The 23,267-nt window shown below is 29.4% G+C and overlaps 1 protein-coding gene across 1 annotated transcript in view; it reads left to right on the top strand.

Moving 5' to 3' along the window:
• The window catches only part of LOC111621426 (alsin-like), a 58,272-nt gene that overhangs the window by 24,641 nt on the left and 10,364 nt on the right, over nt 1-23,267 (top strand). Inside the window, exons 2-18 of the mRNA XM_023363560.1 lie at nt 2,697-4,325; nt 6,611-6,791; nt 6,858-6,967; nt 7,334-7,403; nt 7,478-7,655; nt 7,743-7,998; nt 8,080-8,236; nt 8,306-8,431; nt 8,495-8,623; nt 8,709-8,779; nt 8,849-8,915; nt 14,863-15,071; nt 15,148-15,306; nt 18,112-18,278; nt 21,790-21,899; nt 21,971-22,048; nt 22,223-22,374. Coding sequence (XP_023219328.1) covers nt 2,697-4,325; nt 6,611-6,791; nt 6,858-6,967; nt 7,334-7,403; nt 7,478-7,655; nt 7,743-7,998; nt 8,080-8,236; nt 8,306-8,431; nt 8,495-8,623; nt 8,709-8,779; nt 8,849-8,915; nt 14,863-15,071; nt 15,148-15,306; nt 18,112-18,278; nt 21,790-21,899; nt 21,971-22,048; nt 22,223-22,374 — 3,849 coding nt within the window. The remainder of the gene's footprint in view (nt 1-2,696; nt 4,326-6,610; nt 6,792-6,857; nt 6,968-7,333; nt 7,404-7,477; nt 7,656-7,742; nt 7,999-8,079; nt 8,237-8,305; nt 8,432-8,494; nt 8,624-8,708; nt 8,780-8,848; nt 8,916-14,862; nt 15,072-15,147; nt 15,307-18,111; nt 18,279-21,789; nt 21,900-21,970; nt 22,049-22,222; nt 22,375-23,267) is intronic.

Raw genomic sequence — 23,267 nt, forward strand, 5'->3', positions numbered from 1 at the left:
ATTTTAATTTGTAAGTAAAATGTTATTATTTTTATTAATCATGAATTGCAAAAAGGCAACAGAAAAATAAAAAAATGACTAGAATCACAATGGAACTGAAAAAAGAGATTGTTGAGAAATATGAAGGTGGCATGCGTGTTCGAGATTTAACTGTTTTCCGAGAATGACGATATCGACAATCATGAAAAATAAAGACAATATTAAATTTGCTAATGTTGCGAAAGGGGTTAAATCAATTTCTAAACAGAGATCGAAGACATTAGATCATGTTGAGAAATTGCTTTTGCTTTGGATAACTGAAAAACAGTGTGCTGATGACAGCGTATCAGAAGCAATTATTTGCGAGAAAGCTAAAAAGATACATGCTGATCTTATGAAAAATCAAGCAGGAACTAGCCAGGAAAGCGAGGTGTTTAAAGCCAGCCATTTTTTTACATGAGAACAGATTAATCATTTTTACTTTACTTCTTATGGGAAAGGTTGGTTTGGTATATGTCCTATTCGGTATAAGTCCAAACACCAGGAATAGATTAAGGTTGTATACCGAAGTTCCACTGTATTACTATTACTATATGCAGTAGAACTACATTATTTATATTCACTTTTTCTATTCTTGAAAACTTTATGAAAATGCAACTGCTTGCTTTTTGCATAAGTATCTTCAATTGATTAGAACATTTTCAAAATATCTACACTTGATTCTAACTGGTTTGTGTCAAGAAATGGAATTTGCATCTTGAATATTGTTGCCTTTGGAACTGATATTACATCATCATATATCAATGCTTCCTAAAGCAAAACACTTAAATTAATTAAACATGCTTTTGGGATATTAATAGTAGGTTAGTCAATCAATTCTCCAATTTACAAAAGCATTAATGACATTGTCAAGATTGTGTTGAGATTTATTCCCTGTTTTCTATTGTAAATTTTTGTATGCATTTTTAAAACAAATCTCTTTATTGCAGAGTACAATTAACTGCTCTACATCATAAATGTAATATTGATATGTTATGTGGATATAAAGTACATGTTACTATATACAAAGCACTATTTATTAACAACTGTTAATAAATTAACTGTTTAATGATCATAGAGATGTATTAAGGATTTTATAACTTTTTATGATAGAATGTAACTTTTGGAAATTAGTTGGGAGTTTAGAGTTGATGGTATAATTGTGAGGACCACCACCACCCTCCAAATATATATATATATATATATTGTAAACTTATTTGTAATAATTTTTGTTTATTTACTTTATATCTTTTTTTTATTATGTATTCACATGAACCTTAATTGTATCTTGGATAACAACCGAAGTTGTAAGAGGAAATTCGCCTATTTTACCAATCTAGGGACCCCCCTTTTTAATATCAAGTAATTAGAATAAAACGGTTTATCATTCAAAATCTCGCAACATGCCAAAGAAAAGAGGAAAAAGCAACCAAATAATCAAAAATTATATAGAAATGAGGAACATTGCATCCCCCTTTGTTCTCGGCAATGTTTACAGGAAGAACTTAGTCAAATCAAGCAATGAACAAACAATGACTAACAACAAAGATGAGTCATGTCAACTCAGAAGATGACTCTAAGAAAGCTGCAAGTCATCCCCAAATAAGAAAACACTGTCCCAGCTACAACGATGACACTAACAATGAGTCATCACCCAATGATGACTTTCTCATGCTGAAAGGGTTTAAAAGGAAAGCCCCAACAAGAGAAAGGACAGTCCTGTTTGGCAGTTCAGTCAGAGATGGGGACACAGTAAGTTAGAGAGAGTTCAGTCAGAGAGGAGGACATCGTCCAGTCAGAAAGGAGAGACAGCTCCAGTTAGAGACAGTTCAGTCAGAAAAAGGCAGTCAGAGTGAGGACACAGCCCCGTTAGAAAGACAGTTAGAAGGAGACGGCGAAATAGTCAGCATATGTGGACACAGCTCCAACCCGAGAAAGAGTGGCTCAAGAGAAGACAACTCAAAAACGAGCAAGCACAAGACAAAGTGCAGTGAACCCCAGAAACCTCCGCAGTCTTGGCCGTCAAGTCAACGTCACAAGAGAAGACATCTTGTTTATCTGGTATGTTGTGAGTCGCGTAAGTTCGAAATACCCCCCTGTTACGTACCCCCCTCATTGAATAGATAAGAATAGACAAATTTCCAAAATCGGTTTTTATAACTCTGTTCTAAACTTTCATTTATGTTAATAAATGTCCTTAAATTGGTTATATCTGACTCTGTATTCTTCCTCCTGAGAGGCTCATTCCTGGACTTCAGAGTGACTCTTACCCTCGCGCCTTAATCATCCATTTTATCTCAAACGGCGGTGTGTCCGATAAAACACACCTGGTGGCAGGACTCTACCTAAAAAGCATTTAATAAACCTTTTACGGCCCCCGATCCCCACATAATGCATTATAATTTTTCCTGTTTAAAATAATGTGAAATAGGCTGTCAGTTAATGCTTTCCTGCAGGATGTCTGATTTTCAGGAACTACTTTACTGACATTGAGAGATGCTTGTATATTATTACAATTTTTTTTTAATTCAATGTGCTCAAAAGTTCTGAAATTTCTATAAATAAAATTCATTTACTTGAATTTATGTATTAATAATTATTATTTTTATTCATATTTGTTTAATCATTGCATTTATTTGAATAAATCAATAATTTTAATCTATGATTATTTCTTTCAGAGCCAATAAGCAAATTTGCACAGCTGTTGGTCAGTTTTGGACCTGTTGTCTTCCAGATCAAGTGGTGACAATTAGTGATTACACTATCTCTAAAATGGCATTTGGCAGCAAACATTGTTTATTTATTACAGAACAAGGAAATGTATATAGTTTTGGAGAAGGTAAATATGGACAGCTTGGATTGGGAGATACAGAAGATCGTTTATCTGAACCCTGTCTTATAAAATGTCTTCATAAAATAGAAAACATTGCGTGTGGTCCTTACTTTTCGGCAGCTCTATCTTCAGATGGAAAAATATATATGTGGGGTGATAATAGAAATCAACAATGTGGACAAGAAAAACCTGAAAAAATATTATCTCCAACTGAAATTGATTTTTCTAATGTTAGTTCAAACTGTGAAAAATGTGGCGTATTATTAAGTAAAAACATAGCAATAAATAAAATATCCTGTGGTGCATTTCATACATTAGCCATTTCAAGTGATTACGAATTATGGACTTGGGGTAGAGAATTAGATTTTACATCAACAAACATTTGTTATCATAAGCCAAAGAAAGTGGAATTTCTAAAAACAAAAAGAGTATTATCTATTGCCTGTGGATATACTCATAGCTTAGCTGTTACAGAAATAGATTCAACTAATTTTTCTAGTTTAACATTATGTATTTCATGTAAGAGTACTTCTACTTACAGTAATCAAGTTTTTAATAAATGTAATGAAGTTTGTCCCTTAGGCCTTCCTGTTGAGTCTGAGCATCAGAAAACTTCAGAAGTTAGTAATAAAGATGATGAATGTAATTTAGAATCAATATCAGAAAATGAAGTATTAAATTCAAAACAAGAAAATGCTGAAAATATTGATATAGCAATAAATTCTACATTCAAACAGGAAGAAAATATGTCAAATCAAAAAGAAACTGTGGAAGAATCATTTCCTGTTATTGAATCAAAAAATGATTCAGATAACCTTCTTGAAGAAAATGATAAAAATGAAGATGCTGCAGTAATTCCCACAACTAATTCTCAATATACAACATCCAATGTATTAAATCATATTAAAAAACGATCATCATCATTACTAGATCATGACTTAGCAAAAGAATTTTTAGTAAGACAATTCTCTGAACTTATTCAACCTGTTGAAAAACGTCATATGAGTGAACCTAGTAAAAGTGATGAAACAGACAAAAAAAGATCTGATTGGGAATTGTTGTCTATGAAAAGTGTTGTAGATAAAGTAAAAACAACTGTAGATAAATTTAGTTTTGTTTCAATTGGACATAGATTTAGTGATTCACCACTTGATAGTTCTCAAAGTAGTCAGGAATCGTTTGAAATCATTGAAGTTGATGGACCATCCTCTGCATTATCATCATTAATTGTAGATGATGGTTTGCAAACAGTGAAAAGGACAAATTCTTTAAAATCTGTATTAGAAGCTAAGATGTTTCAGAAACAAAAAAATCGCAAAGGTAGCTTAGAATCTCTTGCACCAGGTTATGCTAGCCATCATAAATTAAAATATCCTAGAAAGCAAATTAATACAAGACCATGTATTCAAACAGAAGTTTGGTCTTGGGGAGAAGGAAAATATGGAAAACTTGGCCATGGTGATGAGTTAAATAGGTTTGTATTATCAATATTATGATGATTATTAAATTTTTAGTATTAAATATATAGAAATTATTGTTAATGAGTTTTTATAACAGAATATATTTTGAAAATCTAAATAACTTTTTCAATATATGGATAGTTTAAAAAAAATAAGTTTAAATTTTAAATACCATATTTTTGATTAATATGGTATTTAAAATTTAAATACATTTAACTTCATAATAAATTTAATAAAAATGTTGACTTTTACAAGAGAGTTCATACTCTTACATTATTTGCATACATTTCTAATACAATTTTCAGCAGTTATATGATGTAATATAAAGAATTTCACATATTAAAAATGATAATCATTGAAAATGCTCTTAACAATGAAGACAACTTATTTCATTTTCACAAGTCAGTAACTTTCTTCCAAAAATTGTTTTATTACTGTAAAAGGAAGCTTGAAGGAGTTTTTCAATTTAGAGGAGTTTCTTAGAGGAGTTTGCCAATTTAGTTTAAATCACTGCTTCAGTATCAATGCAAACAGGGCCGGATTAACCCATTTTGGGGCCCTAGACATTTTCTTCTTACCAGGCCCTCTTTCTCTCCCACAAGAAATAAAACAAAAGTAAATAATGTGAAAAACTAAAACAAATCTTAAATTTTTAGTAATAAAAACTATTTAATATACAACAATAAATTTTAGTTTTTCTAGAAAAGTTTAAACAGTCTGTTTATAAATTTTAAAAAATTGATATTTATTTTATTAAATGTCTAACAAAAGTTGTTATACAATAGCAATTTTATCTTAAAATATTGATTGTTTACTTTAACCTTTTTTTGGTTACTATTTAAATAATATAATATTTTACCCATTTAAATGTACAAAAACATTCATATCAGTAAAAAGAGTGGTGTTTTTGCTGGTTTTGGTGTTTGTGATTGTTTTAATTCATTTGTAACTAACATTTTTATGTACAACTAAGTTTAAATAAATATTTCTCAAATGCATGTAAATGTTTTCTTCAATTTATATTTTGCCAAAAGAAATTCAGTAACTGTACGTTTCTGACATCTATTATTATTAATAAAATCCTCCTGATTAAGTAAGTAGTAATAATAATTATGTTTATGAGTATTACTTTTGTACAGTTTTCAAACAAAAAGTAAGTCATAAATTTTTCAAATGAAATTTGATCATGAAAAAAATATATTTCATTACACAAGTCAAAAACATCAACTGACAGAGCAAATGAGCGGTTGCCACCATATTCAAAAGTTCTTATAAACAGTTGTTAATTTCAATATACAAGCATATAGTATTTATTAACTGTCTATTTCATTCTCTACTTATAATAAAATGCTGAATTTATGTCTTGGGACAATATCAAATAATGATGATAGCATTTTATCATTTATGGAATAATTATTCTTTAATTAAAAAACATTAAATTCATTAAGTAATAATAGAAGTATTTATAATTATATCTTTAGCAACAACTTTTAGAAAAAATTAAGTTTTCAAAAATTAAAATTTCTCTTTGTGATATGAAATGTTATGAGTTAATATTTGAACATGTAAATAAATTTCAAACAGTTTTGTGATTCTAGATAAATAAAATTCAAAACAATAACTAAATAATATAATATATAAATTTATTAAAACTAAATGAAAAAACTTCAAATTACTTTTGTAAATATTAATAATATAGAAAGATTGTCATACCATCTGAATAAAACAAATATATTTCTTGAAATATTCTTTATCCTTACATTTTTTAATGAAATAAAGAAAATGTAAGTTTTATTTTATTAAAATTATTTTATATNAATAATTTTTAAAAATTTAAATATCTACTAAAGGAAGAATAAACTCCCATTCAATGTTAAATGTAAAGGAAATAAAACACAATAAAATTGGGTTTCCTTTTAATACAAAGGTAAATTTTTAATGGTTTTATAATACCAGAAATAGTTAAGGAGGTTATTTATTAATTATTGAGTATTTAAGTTACTTATTATAGCATTTAAAATTGTTTTTTTATTTACTTTTAAATTAACTAAAATCTTTAATGTACTGAACATACAGTTTAATGAACTTTTTAATAAATATTCAAAAATATTCATTGACCATTTTCCTTATTTTTGTCATCCTAACATTTAACAGTTTAGATTACTGATTAGAGAACAATATATGACACTTCATTTTACTGAATATTTTCATGTCATGCTAAAATCACATACCACTAAGTCAATTAATTTGTAACTATTATTTTATGTAATACTTATTTCAACTTAAAAATTATATATAGATTTCAACCTAGTTGCATCAAATCTCTTTCTGGACAAGGTATTGTTCGTGTTATAGCTGGAAGTGAACATTCTGTTGCTCTTACAGCAGACTGCAAAGTTTACACTTGGGGAAAAAATGATAGTATGCAGCTTGGACATAGTTTAAGTTCAAAATCAGTGTTATCACCTAAAAGTATTGAAGTAAGTTTATTTTATTATGAGTAATCTAGTAATAAAATGATAACATTTTACTGTTTTAATTAACAGCTATCTCAGCATCTGGTATGGGATATAGCAGCTGGTGCCAATCACACTTTATTACTGACAGATATCAAGACAACTCATATAGCCCTTTTCTATTGTGGTAGTCATGACAGGTAACTAAGTTTACAACAACCTCTAGCTATATATTTATTATATTATGATTTAATGTGTTATTACTCTAAATATGATTTATTTATGGAAAGTTTTTGGGTAGAATTGTCAGCTGTTATAGTGTTTACTGGAGCATAATAATTATTATAAAAAACATTTTATATAAAAAATTTTAAACTTGAAAACTTTATATATATGCACATATATGTGTAGTGATAATTAATCTTTGAAGAAAATCTTATAAATATGTTTACAATTGAATTATTATTAAACAAAAATATTATATATAAATTTATCTGCTGATTCATTAATAGTGACCTTATTTTGTCTTGTTTGATTAGAATGTTTATTAATGCATAACTTTTCAGTGCAAATAATTCAGAAAGTTGCTCATGTTTGAAGAGAAGAGGTCTTATTCAACTCAATATTTTAAAAAAGGTATAAATATACTGTATAATATTTTGTTTTTCCTTCACTATCAATATAAATGTTAATATTATTAATTATTTTAGAGTGGTTTAGTTACAAGGATATTTGCTGGTGGACCTTATGCAGGATGTGTTGTTGATCAGCAAGGCATTGGTGAAATGCCTGTTCTACATGAATTTGCTGCAACAGAAAGAAGATATTATAATCAATTACAGATTATTCTATCAAAAGTATTCACACCGATGTTGAAAGATGATAAAAGTTAGAAAAACTATTTACTTTAATAATTTTATAATCTAAAAATTAAAAACAATAATAATCTAATAATAGATATTAATGTTTTATCAGGTCAACATTTACTTGATATTTCTCCAATATTTGCTGATTCTGTTAAATCCTTAATTGGCCAATTTGCTGAAATGATAGATATGGTTTCATTGAATGCAAATGATTTAACACTTCTTGTTCAGGGACAATGTCATTTTGATTCTATTTATATATTAGAAAATGAAGAAGAATGGTTGAATTTATATTTAAATTACATCAAATCTCTCAGTGATGTTATTGCTGTTAATGCACTAACTGCATATGGAAAACATGTTGGGTAATGATGAGCATTTTAAAAATCATTGTAAAATGTAATTATAAATATAACTTTATAACATTAATTTTTAAAAACTTTTAGTCCATCTGTGACAAGTATTGCACATAATATCCTTGGAGATATTGGATTAGAGCAAAAAAGCATTCTTGATATCTTGATTTATTTATTGCATATACCCATTAAGAGAATAATGGATTATGTTAGATTATTTACAAGAATTTCAGCAATTGTTCCTAAGGTAACATTTTATATTTTAATCTAAAATTAATATATTTAAATAATAAAGATTTTAAAAATTATATTTTAGCATATTCCTGACAAAGAAATAAACACAACAATGTTATGGAAACATATTTCAGAGATAGCAAATAGAGAACTTCATCAAGCAGAAATTACTAAATTATTTTGGGATAATTCTCCTCAAAAACTTGTGGTAAAAGTTTATATTGAAAATATTTTTTTATTGGAATGTTTTAATTAAATAGCATTTCTTTAGGATACATTTCGATCACCTCAAAGAAGGTTGGTGAAAGAAAGTCGTACCCTTCCATTAAATTTGGCTTCATCTGGTCGGTTTTCATCACATTTGTTTATTCTTTTTAATGATGTTTTTGTACATAGTCAGGTAATTTTTTAAATTATTTATAATCAAATATTTTTACAAATTGGAAATACAAATTGAAATTTAATATATAAATTAAATATTTTAGTTTGGAGGTCTTCAAAGTTATCCATTACAATTAGTTTGGGTTGAACCATTACCAGATTCCAGTAATTTGCAGTAAGTAATTTAAAAATATTTTGCAATTGTTAAAAATATTACTTTGAAACTATATGTTGTTTTATTCAGAAATGCCATTGTTTTAACAACACCGGAAGAAATTTTGACTTTCACGTGTCCATCTTCAAGTGAAAAGGTAAATAAAGGAAATTCTTATTTTATAGTTGATGTATAATATAAATAAAATGTAGCTTAACAAATTATTCCACACTGTTTAAAAAGAATGCATAAACTAAGAGCTGTTTTCAAATTTTAATTAGAAATTGTTTATTTATTAATAAATTATGTAATCTGTTACAAAAATATAAATTTATTAAATTTGTTTCTTAGTNTAAAACTGGCTTTGAAAGGGAGGAGAGCACTTTGTAAAATTTGTTATTCATTAGTAAGTGATATAATCTGTTACAAAAATATAAATTTATTAAATTTGTTTCTTAGTAAATTTTCAAAATTGTATATTAGTAAAGTGAAAGAAAATTAACTATTTTGTTTCATAATCAAAATGATAAATGTGGGATTTGGGCGAGAAGTAAAAAGACGAGAGTCGGCGAGAGTTGGAATGACATGAGAAGAGGAGTTAGATGATGGTTAAGGAAGGTGAAAAAGAAGAAAAGACATTACGGTCATAGAACATTATTCTATCAAGATGATTATTTGGAGACAATTTGAAGACGCTGGAAGATTATTGTTATTTCTAGTTTTCTATTTCGATCATTATTTCTAAAATTTTGGGGGCTCATCTGGGATTTAAATGAACTTCGTATGAAAACTTTTAAAAGGGCAATAATGGAAGCCAGACAAGATGGCGGAATTAGTGACACTATGGTGAACGACGAAGAACTATGACTGATTATTTTATCTAAGGACAATACAATGACAGATGTGAAACATCTTAAGTGTGATGATTTGAAAATTGAACTAGGACGACAAAAATTTAAAATAATGGGTAGCAAGAGAGAGTTGGTGCAAAGATTGGAAGCGGCACTTTTGATTGAGAATGTCAGAGACGACGACGTGCAAAGTGACAACGATGTTGACCAAAGTGAGGACAACGATAGTAATATTATGCGACATAAAAGTGAGTACTCTAAGCCAATGTTTACCTTTAGAGATGTTGATGAATTCCTCAAAATGTTCAGTGGTGATGACGGAAAAAATGTCGTTAAATGGATCTCCAATTTTGAAGACATGGCAGAAATGTGTAAGTGAAATGACATGCAGAGGATAATTTACACAAAATGGCTACTCAGAGGTTCAGCAAGAATGTACGTAAACTATGAACAATATACTAAATCATGGAGAGCATTAAAAGAAGCTTTTTGTGCCAACTTTTCTCCAAAACTGAACAGTAGAAAGATTCACTAGCAACTTTCAATGGAGATGAAGTATCAGAGTAAAACTTATCAGGAATATATGTATCGGAGGATTGAAATTTCATATAAATTGTGATTGAGGAAGAATCGGTGATATACAATACATCATTAATGGAATTCAGGATGACAAAGTAAGTAAAACAGTGCTTTTTGATGCTACTACTTTCAAAGAATTTTGACAGAAGCTGCAAATTTATGAAAACATGAAATCAAGTTGCAAGTTAAATGCTAAAATGACAGTGGAATCTAAAAAGCTAGAGTTGTGAGATTAAGCCTAAGAATGCTTGTGGAGATGGAAAACATTGCTATAACTGTGGCAGAAAAAATCATGTGAGTAAAAGCTGTCTAGAGAAAGACAAAGGAATGGAATGTTTTAGTTGTAATAATTTTGGTCATATTTTATCTGAATGTCCTCGAAATTCTGAGAAAAGAAGTTATGAAGTAAAGGGAAAAGAATTTTAAGTCAAAGCCTGTAAAAGAAGTCAAAATAGATGAAGTGAGCTTCACAGCACTTACAGATTCGGAAGTGATATAAAGTTGATGAGATCCGATGATTACATAAAGATGGGCGTACCAAAATTAACTTCATTAGAATTTCATGAAATTGGCGAGCGTAAGAGAGCTATACTGGGAAGTTTTTGGACTGTAGTAAGTGTTGACAGAGATCAATTTTCAGTCCTCATTCATGTGGTTTTTAGTTCATTCCTTGCTTATCAGTTATTGTTGGGAGCATGCTTTCTGAAACAAGTTCATATCAATTTAAAAGAAGGTTGTGTTGAGAAGATTATCAAAACAAAAAATGTAGCAGTAAACATTTCAGACGTATGCAATATCGATGTGGCCTGTATAGATACTAGTGGTGTTGGCTTGAGCCATGTGAATGATGCAAGATATACAGGAGAGCTTCTAGATGTAATAAAAAAACCACAAAGCAAGCATGCCAAAGCCCAATACTGGCAAAGAAGGATGACGTTCCCATTGCAGAATCCATCTCCGAAGCCCTAGAGGAGGTTGACCTCAGTAAGGAAAAGAACGAGTTGGGGAAATGGTGAGAGAAATTGCAGAAGAGCCCAAAAAAGCGTATGAGCCAACCTTCTTTAAAGAGACACAGTGACAGGAAATCAAAACTGAGAGGCCCATTCAGCTGAGATGGAACTCGCCAGAGAAATGCCTGTTACAACGGGTGTTCCAAGAAGAGAAAGGTGAAAGTTGGCATTTTGAAAATGGTGATGGGACCATATCTGGTGCCAAGTTGCTGAATCTGATGAAGAATACCATACTGACGGATATAGATGTGCAGACTCTTATCAATTTCTTGTTAAACAAGCAGGGAAAAGCTTCTGGCTGGATGAAGAAAAGTGATCTAGTGATGACTGAAAAAAGCAGCTACAATAGAAAGAACAAGCTCTGAAAGTGGAACAGAAATAGACCCAGGCAGCAACTAGTAAAAATTATGTGAACTTATGTCATTGCACGAGACCAAGTGCAAAGAGCTGCAACAGAAGTTGTTGAGCATAAACAGTCAATTAAAATCTGTAGAGAAAACTTGTTCTGTCATCAGTCAGGAATTAAAAGACAAATCTAGAAATGAACAATAACACACTAAATCTCAGGTTGCAAGCTATAGACAATGTTGTCAAAGACAGGGAATGAGAAATTAAAAAGTTACAGGCCAGTCTGAAGGGTACTTGCATGTAGAGAACAGAACTCAAATCTTGTCTAGAGCAACTTCAGAATAAACTCGAGCAATTAACAAAGAGCCAAGAAGAAGAAATTCATCAGGTGATGTCGACCCAGATTGATCATGAAAATCTAAGTCAGTTTCCAAACATAGGTAAGAGAACCTCAGCAAAAGGAGAAGAGACACCTCATTATCATTAAAACAGAGATGTTTGCCAAAAAGTTTACAGAAGAAAATGTTAGAGCTTTCCAAGCACAAACAAAAAATGGAAGAGAAAGAGAAAACAGTGCATCACTATTAGACTGTTCTAGCGGAAACAGAAGCTATATTAAATAAATTACAAAATAGTGTTCAACTGATGAAATTTTCAACTGGTCAGACAAGGACATCGGGGACAATGTCAGCTGTCAGGATGGTTGAATGTGGGATTTGGGCAAGGAGTAAAAAGGCGAGAGTTGGAACGGCGCGAGAAGAGAAAGAGATGACGGTTAAGGAATGTGAAAAGACGTTACGATCATAGAACATTATCATTCTATTGAGAAGACAGTTTGGAGACGATTTGAAGACGCTGGAAGATTATTGTTATTTCTAGTTCTCTATTTTGATCATTATTCCTACATAAACAATACCTTTTAAATTACAATACTTTATAATTTTTTTGCATTTTGTATTTATTTTTAGACTAGTTCATTAATACCTATCCTCCAACCAAGGTTGTGAAGAGTAATTAATGAGGAGTTCAAAAAAAATTAAAATATTTCAAAAACATTTTTATCAATATTTGAAATTAAGTAACATTATCATGTCAAATGATGATAGTGAATTGATAGTGAAAGCTTTTTTCCCAACAAAACTTAGTTTTGATTTTTAAGATGATGATTCAGTTATTTATGCAAGAATTTCAAAAGGCTAGTTGACATCATGAACATGACTGTAATGTTGATTCCAAGAAAAACCTTTTATGAATGAAAGTAAGAGCAATATTACAAATGATGCATTTACATGCTAGTACAGTAGACCCCCTATAACGCTTAGATACGTTCCACGCTAATCAAATTTTACGTTGTAGGAATGATTAAATACATGAGCCAATCGCAGCCCAATGGGCATGAAGTTTACGGGCTAAGGCTGTTTGAAAGGTTTTCTTCTATAAAATTAACCGAGTCTAGACTAATTCACTCAACATTTCCAAAACACGTATAATTTTTTGGAAATAATCTGTATAAACTATGCTATAAACAAAAAATTATAGGATTACTTACCGAGTGTGTACCATTCGACTACGCTGTTGCTCAAAGCTTGTTTTCGTTGCGGAATAGCACACGAAACGACGGCTGCGATTTCTGATAACGAATTTTTCGCAGAAAAATAACTTGACCTTTGGAGACATCATTAATGTAAATAATTTTTATGGCCGTTGAATAAGAAATGTTTCTTTCACAAGAAATGTATAAAATTAGTGCTGTATTAGACTTACGGTACCTAATTTACATACTGTACAGACGATAATAAACTCAACTTACTAGCCTAAAATCTCCGTAGCGTGTTGCCAGGCGGCAGAAAGCATATATATAATTATAATAAAGTTACAATAAATTAAGTTAATATATAATTATATATACAGTACCTAATTTATATATAATTAATATATAATTATATGTACAGTACCTAATTTATATATAATACTGTACAGACAATAGCAAACTCAATTTAGACACTCCGTAGCATGGCGCAGGGCGGAGGAAAGTAGTTCGGCTGCTCATCCACTATTGGTCCAGATTCTATCAATCTTGTCGCGAAACAACGTTTTAGGAGTTTTTTTAAACGAATGTTGCTGCAATTTTTTCGCTACGTTATAGGAATTTCCGTTATAGGAACGCACGTTATAGGGTGTCGACTGTAATTCATTACAAGCTCTTTATGATGTCAAAAAAAAACAACAGAAGAATTTCAAATTCTTGAAACAATATGTTGAAAGATTAACCCAAAATCAAGATAATTTATAGTGCATTAATCCTAGTGTGTGATTTCTAGCAATCACTACAAAATAATTTTTGATAAATAGACCACAGTTATTTATTTCCTTTTACATAAAAATTCAAACTTAAAAACATGACTATTTTATAAATTAGACTTTAATAAAAACATTAAATTATTTTCTTTTTAACTTTTTCAATAAAGTTATACTGTAGTTTTTAATTTACATTTAATTGACTTATTTAAAAGTAAATGAGACAGTAATGAAGTTGAACAATTTTTGCTATGTCTATGACATATTAATTAATACATCAACATATTCAACAATCAGCTATTATAAGGTGTTTAGAACTCATCACTGATAGTAGGAAATGCCAAGGTAACAGATTTAATATCTTCTCAAGAGGAATTAATAATTTTCTTTTAATTTGTTCTTAGTAGCATGTGCACAGTTTTCTGTTTACTTGGAGTTTTTCCCAATTTTTTTGTTTTTTTTAATCTATAAGTTTAGAAGTTGTGAGGGTCATCTTATATGATCAGTGAGCTACACACATGAAGGCTGAAATTTGGTCCTTGTCTTATAATACAATGATTTACAGATTTTAAGTTTTTACTCTTAGTTTTAGAACAAGCAAGTCAATTTAGCTCACAACTTTTTGTAGTCAAGCACAGACTGACTTTTAGGACCAATAATTGCATGACAAAAAAATGTTAATTAACTTTAGTTGAAAATCAAAATAAAATTTTGAAACGGACCCAGTTCAAAATTTTATTTATATATTTTGTAATTTCTTTATTATCTATATAATAAAGTAATGTTATCTAATTAATATGGGTTGTTTATTAAATGAACAGTATTATTATAATTAGTATGATATAAATTTAAAATCATTGATATATGAAAAATACAGAAAACAGTAAAGTGTAGAAAATATTGAAAGCTATATTAGGAATACTAAATTCAAGATAATTTGATATATGAGATTTTATTTAGCTTTAGTAAATGATAGCATTATATAGCATAATTATAATTTGAGTAATATGTCTTATAGACAGAGTGGGTATGTGCCTTAAATCAATCAATCAAAAAAATGCTTGATGGTGAAAAAAGAATAGAAGATACCATAACTTGGCTTACTATGAATCATCGGCGATTATCTCCTCCATTGGCAAGACATGCAACTTATGTATTTAGTAAACATTCTCTTTATAAAGATGCAAAATATTCAGGAATGTGGCTATGTGGTAAATTACATGGACAGTAAGTTTTTTAATTAATTATATTTAATTATTAATATAAAAATTACAACAACATAGTTTGTTTTAATCACTTTCAGTGGAGAAATGCTTTGGCCCGATGGTCGGAAATATTTAGGGAAATTCAGTCAAAATAATCAGCATGGAGAAGGCCTGTATATGATACCCAGTGGTGAACAATTCATAACTTACGAAGGTTATTGGAAAGAGGGAAAACAAAATGGATTAGGTGTAGTAAAGTAAGAATATTATTTTTTAGGAAATTCAAATAATAATCTTATTCATCAAAGTAAGAATTTTTTAAAAAAAGTAATAAAACTTATTAAAAGATGTTGATAAACAAATGTTCTTTTTTTATGATCACTAAATCTCAGGTTGCAAGCTATAGACAGTGTTGTCAAAGACAGGGAATGAGAAATTAAAAAGTTACAGGCCAGTCTGAAGGGTACTTGCATGTAGAGAACAGAACTCAAATCTTGTCTAGAGCAACTTCAGAATAAACTCGAGCAATTAACAAAGAGCCAAGAAGAAGAAATTCATCAGGTGATGTCGACCCAGATTGATCATGAAAATCTAAGTCAGTTTCCAAACATAGGTAAGAGAACCTCAGCAAAAGGAGAAGAGACACCTCATTATCATTAAAACAGAGATGTTTGCCAAAAAGTTTACAGAAGAAAATGTTAGAGCTTTCCAAGCACAAACAAAAAATGGAAGAGAAAGAGAAAACAGTGCATCACTATTAGACTGTTCTAGCGGAAACAGAAGCTATATTAAATAAATTACAAAATAGTGTTCAACTGATGAAATTTTCAACTGGTCAGACAAGGACATCGGGGACAATGTCAGCTGTCAGGATGGTTGAATGTGGGATTTGGGCAAGGAGTAAAAAGGCGAGAGTTGGAACGGCGCGAGAAGAGAAAGAGATGACGGTTAAGGAATGTGAAAAGACGTTACGATCATAGAACATTATCATTCTATTGAGAAGACAGTTTGGAGACGATTTGAAGACGCTGGAAGATTATTGTTATTTCTAGTTCTCTATTTTGATCATTATTCCTACATAAACAATACCTTTTAAATTACAATACTTTATAATTTTTTTGCATTTTGTATTTATTTTTAGACTAGTTCATTAATACCTATCCTCCAACCAAGGNAATATAAGGAGAAACAGGAAGATCATAAATATTTTAATATGATACCATATTTTCTTGATTAAACCTCAAGATTCGAATAAACTCTGGGTTGAAAAACATGGAAAATATGTTATGTACTTCACTATATAAGATAATGTAGCATAGAGTGACAGGTAAGAATTCTACCTCTTTAAATTGCTTACAGTCAGACACCACTTTCTATTCTAAGATTCATGGAAACATTTTTGGAAATAAAATTATAAAATTGTTGAATATCAAGCATGGAAAGTTGCAATCTTATCAGCTGACGGATAATTAGGAAAACTCAAATTGGAAAAGGGTAGTGAGTTTGAACAAGAAGACAATAATCAAGATCTTGATTCCAACAATGACATTGAAGCAGACATGAATGACAACATCATAATCAAATTGGAAGATGCTGAATCAGGTTAACTGTAAAAACAGTAATTATTTTAAACATTGAAGTTGTAACTCATAAATACAATAATAAATGGTTTTAATAGTTTGTAAAATGTACAAGTAATTAAGGTATTTCTGCCAATTTTCACCCATTTATCTCTAGTTGTAAGGTAATAAACCCCAAGGCAGTGTTTTTCAACCTGTGGGTCACGACCCCCAGGGGGTCGCAAAGCCTTACACGGGGGTTGCGGGTGAAAGAAAAAGACAAGTGCTTGTAGGTCCTACACTACAATAAAAAAAAAACTAGAATTTCAGTGAGAAGGCTGTGCCTGTTTATTTTACAGTACAATTGGTTTTTTGATTGATATTTAAAGAAAGAAAATTAAATATGTAGTTTTTAAAATCACTGATATAGTTTTAATATGGCCCTGGGGGGGTCGGCAGAATTTTTTAACTTGTAAAGGGGTCGCGTATTCAAAAAGGTTGAAAAACACTGCCCCAAGGGACATGTACAGTACATTTTAAAACTAAAACCCTCCAGGGTTTAATTGAAACAATACAATAATCCATCAAAATAATGAATTTTTTTAGATAAATTAGAAAGTCTTTAGTGATTGCTGCAAATTGAGTGAAATTCTGTAAATGGGAAATGACAACTTATTAAGCAGAAGATATACTTTAGATAATTGAATTGACAATTTGTTTATTAAATATTATGAAACTGATACCCAAATTGGAATACTGTTGTCTGTACAGACAACAGTATTAGTAAAAAAGTTGATCTAAGAGCTGTTTTTGAAGATTATGACATCTGGAAATGCTAAAGTATACTCTTTCTAATTAATAAAACTGTAAACAATTTATCAATATGTAGGTATTTTTAATATAAATCATGAGCCTTATGTCAAAAGTTTAAAAATTTTGAAAACAAACCATCTCAGCATATTACTAATTTTTACATTTATATACAGTATTAGTATTTGTTAAATAGTTATCTTAATTTCTGCTTCATACCCACATGATTTTGTATTTTAAACTCTTTTATGTTATAAAATGAATATAAAAATGATTGCTTAAGATGTTGAAAACATTTGTTCATTAAGAATTATTACTGGATTATAAAGATTTTAAATTTTGAATTGTTATTATATTTCAAAATATTAAACAGAATTCTGGAAAAACTCTTATAATTTTGAAATTTTAAATAAATGAAATTTGACAATAAAATAAACAAAAACTTTAATAATTTACACATATAATAATAATAAAATAAAAAATTAAAGTTTTAAACTTTACTCTATAAACTTTGAGATGTAGCAGAGTTAGATGTGGTTTAAGATAAGTTACAGGATCAAAAATGCTGGACATTCTTAATTTTATCATATGATATTCTTGTAGAATATTGAAAATGTAAATTTATCCACATTTTACAGCTCTTTGTATAAATAATCTTCAATGTAGATTTTTTAAAATATTTATTTTTTTTAGGTATCCTAATGGAGATGTATATGAAGGTTTTTTTAAAGATGGTTATCGTCATGGTCATGGTGTACTCAAACTTGGCCAGTTTTTTTCTTCAGCAGCTAGTGTTTACATTGGTCAGTGGGCATTTAATCATCGTCATGGTTACGGTGTTATGGATGACATTCGTTCAGGTAAATATTCATCTCTTTGTATATTTTTAGAAGTTAAAATACTACCATATTTACTCACATATAAGACGAGGTTTTATTCATTTTTCGCAGCTTCAAAAACCCAGGTCATCCTATACGTACATGCGAAGGATTCTTTGCATTTTTGCAATAATTTTTGTGAATTGTGTATTCACATTTTTTACTGGATGCTCACCATCTTGTGTTTAAAAATGAAAGTATTTTATCTAGGTCATTTGAATCCTTCTTGTGTATTGTCAGGAGTAAAGATGAATAGCAATAGGAAAAGCAAAGCTTTGAATTGAATTCCAAATTAAAATTCCAAACTCACACGGGAGCCCGATATAAGTTTTAATCCATTCCCACGTGAAAACAGATGATTATTCGGAAATCAGAATTTGAAGAAACTCATAAGTGTAATTGATGAAGAGCGGATTTGACTGTTAAGAATTGGCAAAGAAAGGTTTCTGATTGTCCAGCTTTACATGAACAAATTATGTTGTTGCTTTTGCACGATTTATTTTTCCTTAAAGTTTAAGATGCCTGTAATTTTTGCTGGACAATGTGTGCATTTAAGTGCATTTGATATTTTATTTCTGATTAAATGAAATAAAATTAGAATTGTATTAATAAATCTAATTTTCTTTATTTTGATCTTTAAAGTTACACCTCATCCTATATGCGAGTTTGTCTAATACACGAGTAAATACGGTATATCATAATTATGTATACATATAATTTACTATAATTTATACATATAATTTAATTTAAGCCTGTATTATATACCTGACATAAACCTGACTACTACACTGTTTTAGGGCTAGAAGAATAGTGATGAAATGATCAAATTTAGACTACAGGTAATTATTACCTGTAAAATATTAAATATTATTATGAGATGGTGGCTATCAAAAAAAAAAATCATCGTAATAAAAATCATCTCATGGAAGATTAATAACAATAATGTTTATAATTAGTAACTAAATTAAAATTAAGCAAATAATTTAGAAATTATAGAAGAAAAACAACTCTTGCATACCAAATATGTAGTTTTTAAAATCACTGATATAGTTTTAATATGGCCCTGGGGGGTTGCCTGAATTTTTTAACTTGTAAAGGTTGAAAAACACTGTAGTACAGAATAGACAAGTATGAAATCATTAATGTGAAAATACAATAAATTTATACATATAATTATAATGTAAACAAAGTAATTGTAAGCCACTATAGCTATCATCTTATTAGGTTAAATTTATCATTAGCTTGGTTATGAATTGTGAAGTTTATGCTGTCTAGCATTGGCTTATAGCAAGCACTCATCATATCTCTACTATTGATCATGCCAGTGTATTTAGATAAGCAATAAATGTATATTTGCTGTAGAATTCTAATCAGAAAGTTGTCTCAAGATTCATTAATAAGAACTGATTTATTCTAGAATACTTCTCACTCATGATTGCAAGTCCATTGCATAAGTGAGGTACTAATTTCGTATTGACCCAATATAACCAAAGTGAANAGTTTCGAGAAGGACCACGTGTATCGACAGAAGGCGAGAAGAGAAAATTTACATACTTAAGTACTAATAGTTCACGAAAATAATAATTTTCGTGAACTATTATTACTTAAGTATGTAAAAATTTATTACATTTCCTGTTGTACGAGGGTTTTACCCAATTCTCGAACCGTGTCAGAGTGAATCCGTGCTATAAAAGTACCGTGTTATACGGGGGATGGTACCAATTCTCGAACCGTGTTAGAGTGAATCCGTGCTATAGAAGTGCCGTGTTATACGGGGGATGGTACCAATTCTCGAACCATGTTAGAGTGAATCCGTGCTATAGAAGTGCCGTGTTATACAGGGGTTACCTGTAATTTCTCCAGCATATGCAATATATATATATAAAATAAGATATATATACATATATATATACAAATACTTTGCAAGCTAAATATCTCCATGCTGCTGACTGGAGATATCTGCTGTCTACAGCTCAAGATCATGGAAATCAATCATGGATCCTGGAGCTACAGTCTCCCTATTCCCTCTGTACCAGTGTTTCCTTATATACTCCTAAGATCAAAAGTATCAGGAAAAGTTCAATAAAACACAAGATTTGAATTTATTTATCAAAATTTATTTTGTTACCTTCAAAGTAATCCCCTCCCAACACAATGCACTTATGCCAATATTTTTCCAATCTTCTAAACATGCTTTAAAGGCATTTTGTGAAACCCCTTCAGGACTCACAGTGAATTTTGTTTTATGGCATCAATAACTCAAAACAGTAACCACAAAGCAGAAATTTTAGTTGAGGAAACAGAAAAAAGTCACACGGTGCTGTATCAGATGGGATGGAGCTTGCAGAACCATATTTTTGAATTTTTGGCCAAAAATTGATGATGAAAAACGAGCAATTATTTATTGTGACATTGTCGCCATGTCGCATCTCAATTTTTAACCATATTTTAAATTTTTTTCATTTAAAATATATATTTTCCACCTCACATTAGTAGCAGCTTGCCCACTGTACATCATACTTTTTTTTTAACAATAGTCATGCCGGTCATCTATATAACACCTTTCAGGGGAAAAGTTCTGAGTTGAAATAATATGACTTCCGGTTTGCATCAGAAGTTCATATATAGTTAATTGAAGCCTCCTGCCCCTAAGGTTTCCATATCTGGTCTCAGATTTTATCTAAAATCTCCATTTAACTCCATTTTATTTAACTCTATTTAACTCCATTCTCGAGATTAAGAAAAGACTGATGGACAGACGACAGTGGGAATTTATAGGTGTACAATTTTTGAAATTGCAGCCCAACAAGAGCATTGTGATGAAAAATCAATAAAGTTTTCTTGCCACAAATTTGGTCATTTTTTATGAATTCCTTTGTGCAAACAGTGCAAAGTGCTCAAATAATTTTTGTTGACAGTTTGGCCAGTTGGAAAACATTTGTGATGCATAATAGAATGAAAGAAAATAGTCAACAAGACCTTAATAGGCTCAAAACCTATTATTAAACATATTTGCTTTTGATTTGTCTTATAGTTCTTTCTACAGAGTGCTCTGAACACTTATTATGATCACTCTGCATTTTATTCTTTCTTCTTGATTTTATTTATGATTATTCTAGCTTTAAAAATCTTAAATTGAAATAATAGGAAATTTGAAAAAGTTTATTCTATTGAAGAGGTTTCTATAGATTGAAGTGATTATTAAATACTTAAAAAGAATTGCCATTAAAACTATTTGTTTATTTTTACTATTTTATTACTGTATTGTAATGCTTATTAGAATATTATCTTAATATAAATGTTTTTAATTTTCATTTATAGAATTCATTTTTATTAAATATTGTATTTGTTTATTGTTTAACATTAATATGTTTTTATACAGAGTGAGTTTTAGTTTTTATATTCTGTTATAATTATAACTTGAATATTTACATTTTCAAATTTAAATATCTTTAAAATTTTTTAGAGTTCTAGATAATTTATTTTTTAATAGGAGAAAAATATATGGGAATGTGGCAAGAGGATTGTAAACATGGGAATGGAATGGTTGTAACTATTGATGGCATTTACTATGAGGGAAATTTTGTTATGAATAAACTTTCTGTAAGTAATATTAGTTTCTTCAAATTTATATTACATTGAAAAATGACTATATTTATTATTACTATTATTAGGGCTATGGAGTAATGATTTTTGAAGATAATACATGTTTTGAAGGTGAATTGGGAGCAGGTGGTGTGCTTAATGGAAAGGTAACAAATCATATTCAATAATCTAATTCTATAATCATTTCAGTTTATTTTTAAGGTCTTAATATAGGATTAAATATTTAAGAAAAATTTTAAAGTAATATATGTATTAAATTTATAAAAGTTTAATTATAGTAAGTTTAAATTAATTTATATTGTACTTTTCATTTTATCTAGGGTACTCTTCATCTTTCCAATGGTGATAAAATTGAAGGATGTTTCACTGGAAAATGTTGTGATAGTTTTAAAATACAAGGAATCTATCACAAGTCACAACATCCATTAACTCCAATATCAAACTTTCATGATAAAAAGAAAACAAATCTAAGGTTATTAATTTTTTATAATATGATATCAATTAAAGTTAGTATTTTGCTATTAAAAATATACTTTGATAAAATAACTTATTAAAGTAAAGTTCTTGATTAAATATTAATACTGTATGCATTAATACTTAATCAAAATATTGTGATAATTTTATTAATATTGTAATACTTAACATAATATTTTTATATTTTAGACGTTAAAAATATATTATTGTAATAAATTGCAGTAAGTATGAATATATGAGTAATTTTAAATATATGTAATATTTAAAATTACATATATTTAATATGTAATTTTAAATATCTGTATAATAATTCAACATGATTAACAGTTATTGATCAGTTAAAGTAGTTTTATCAGATTAACCTAATGGTTTTTAAATACAGCTGTGACTGAAGCCATAAGGGTGGAGAGAATGATCTTTAGCACACATGTTATTTAATCCAAAGCCATTTAGTAACAATTGAAATTAGTGTTAATAATAAAATTACATTTTGTTTTATGAAAACCCTCATGAGTTACATGAGCAACCTTTATACAATGTTAACGTTATTGCTTGGTATGGTGTAGCAGCTTTTGGAATGATTGGTCTATATTTTTCCAAAGACAAGGAAGGCTGGAGTTGCAAGAGTAATTGAATGTTGAAATGTTTCACAACTTTCTTGAACTGGAGTTTTCCCAGGGTGATGTTGAATACCAGAATCTGTGGTTTTAAGAAGATGGGACAATATCTCAGACTGGGAACAATTCAAGGACTGTGATAAAGTTGAATAGGAAGAACATCAGGGGGGAGTGGCAGCAATTTCCCCTGAAATGTTGCAGAAAGTCATGCAAAGTTTTAGAGAATGATTGTAAGAATGTGCAGACACCACATCATATCCACAACATTCAAAAA

Source organism: Centruroides sculpturatus, unplaced genomic scaffold, assembly GCF_000671375.1.
Source record: "Centruroides sculpturatus isolate CEXI.00-Female unplaced genomic scaffold, Cexi_2.0 scaffold270, whole genome shotgun sequence".
Taxonomy (NCBI): Eukaryota; Metazoa; Arthropoda; class Arachnida; order Scorpiones; family Buthidae; genus Centruroides; species Centruroides sculpturatus.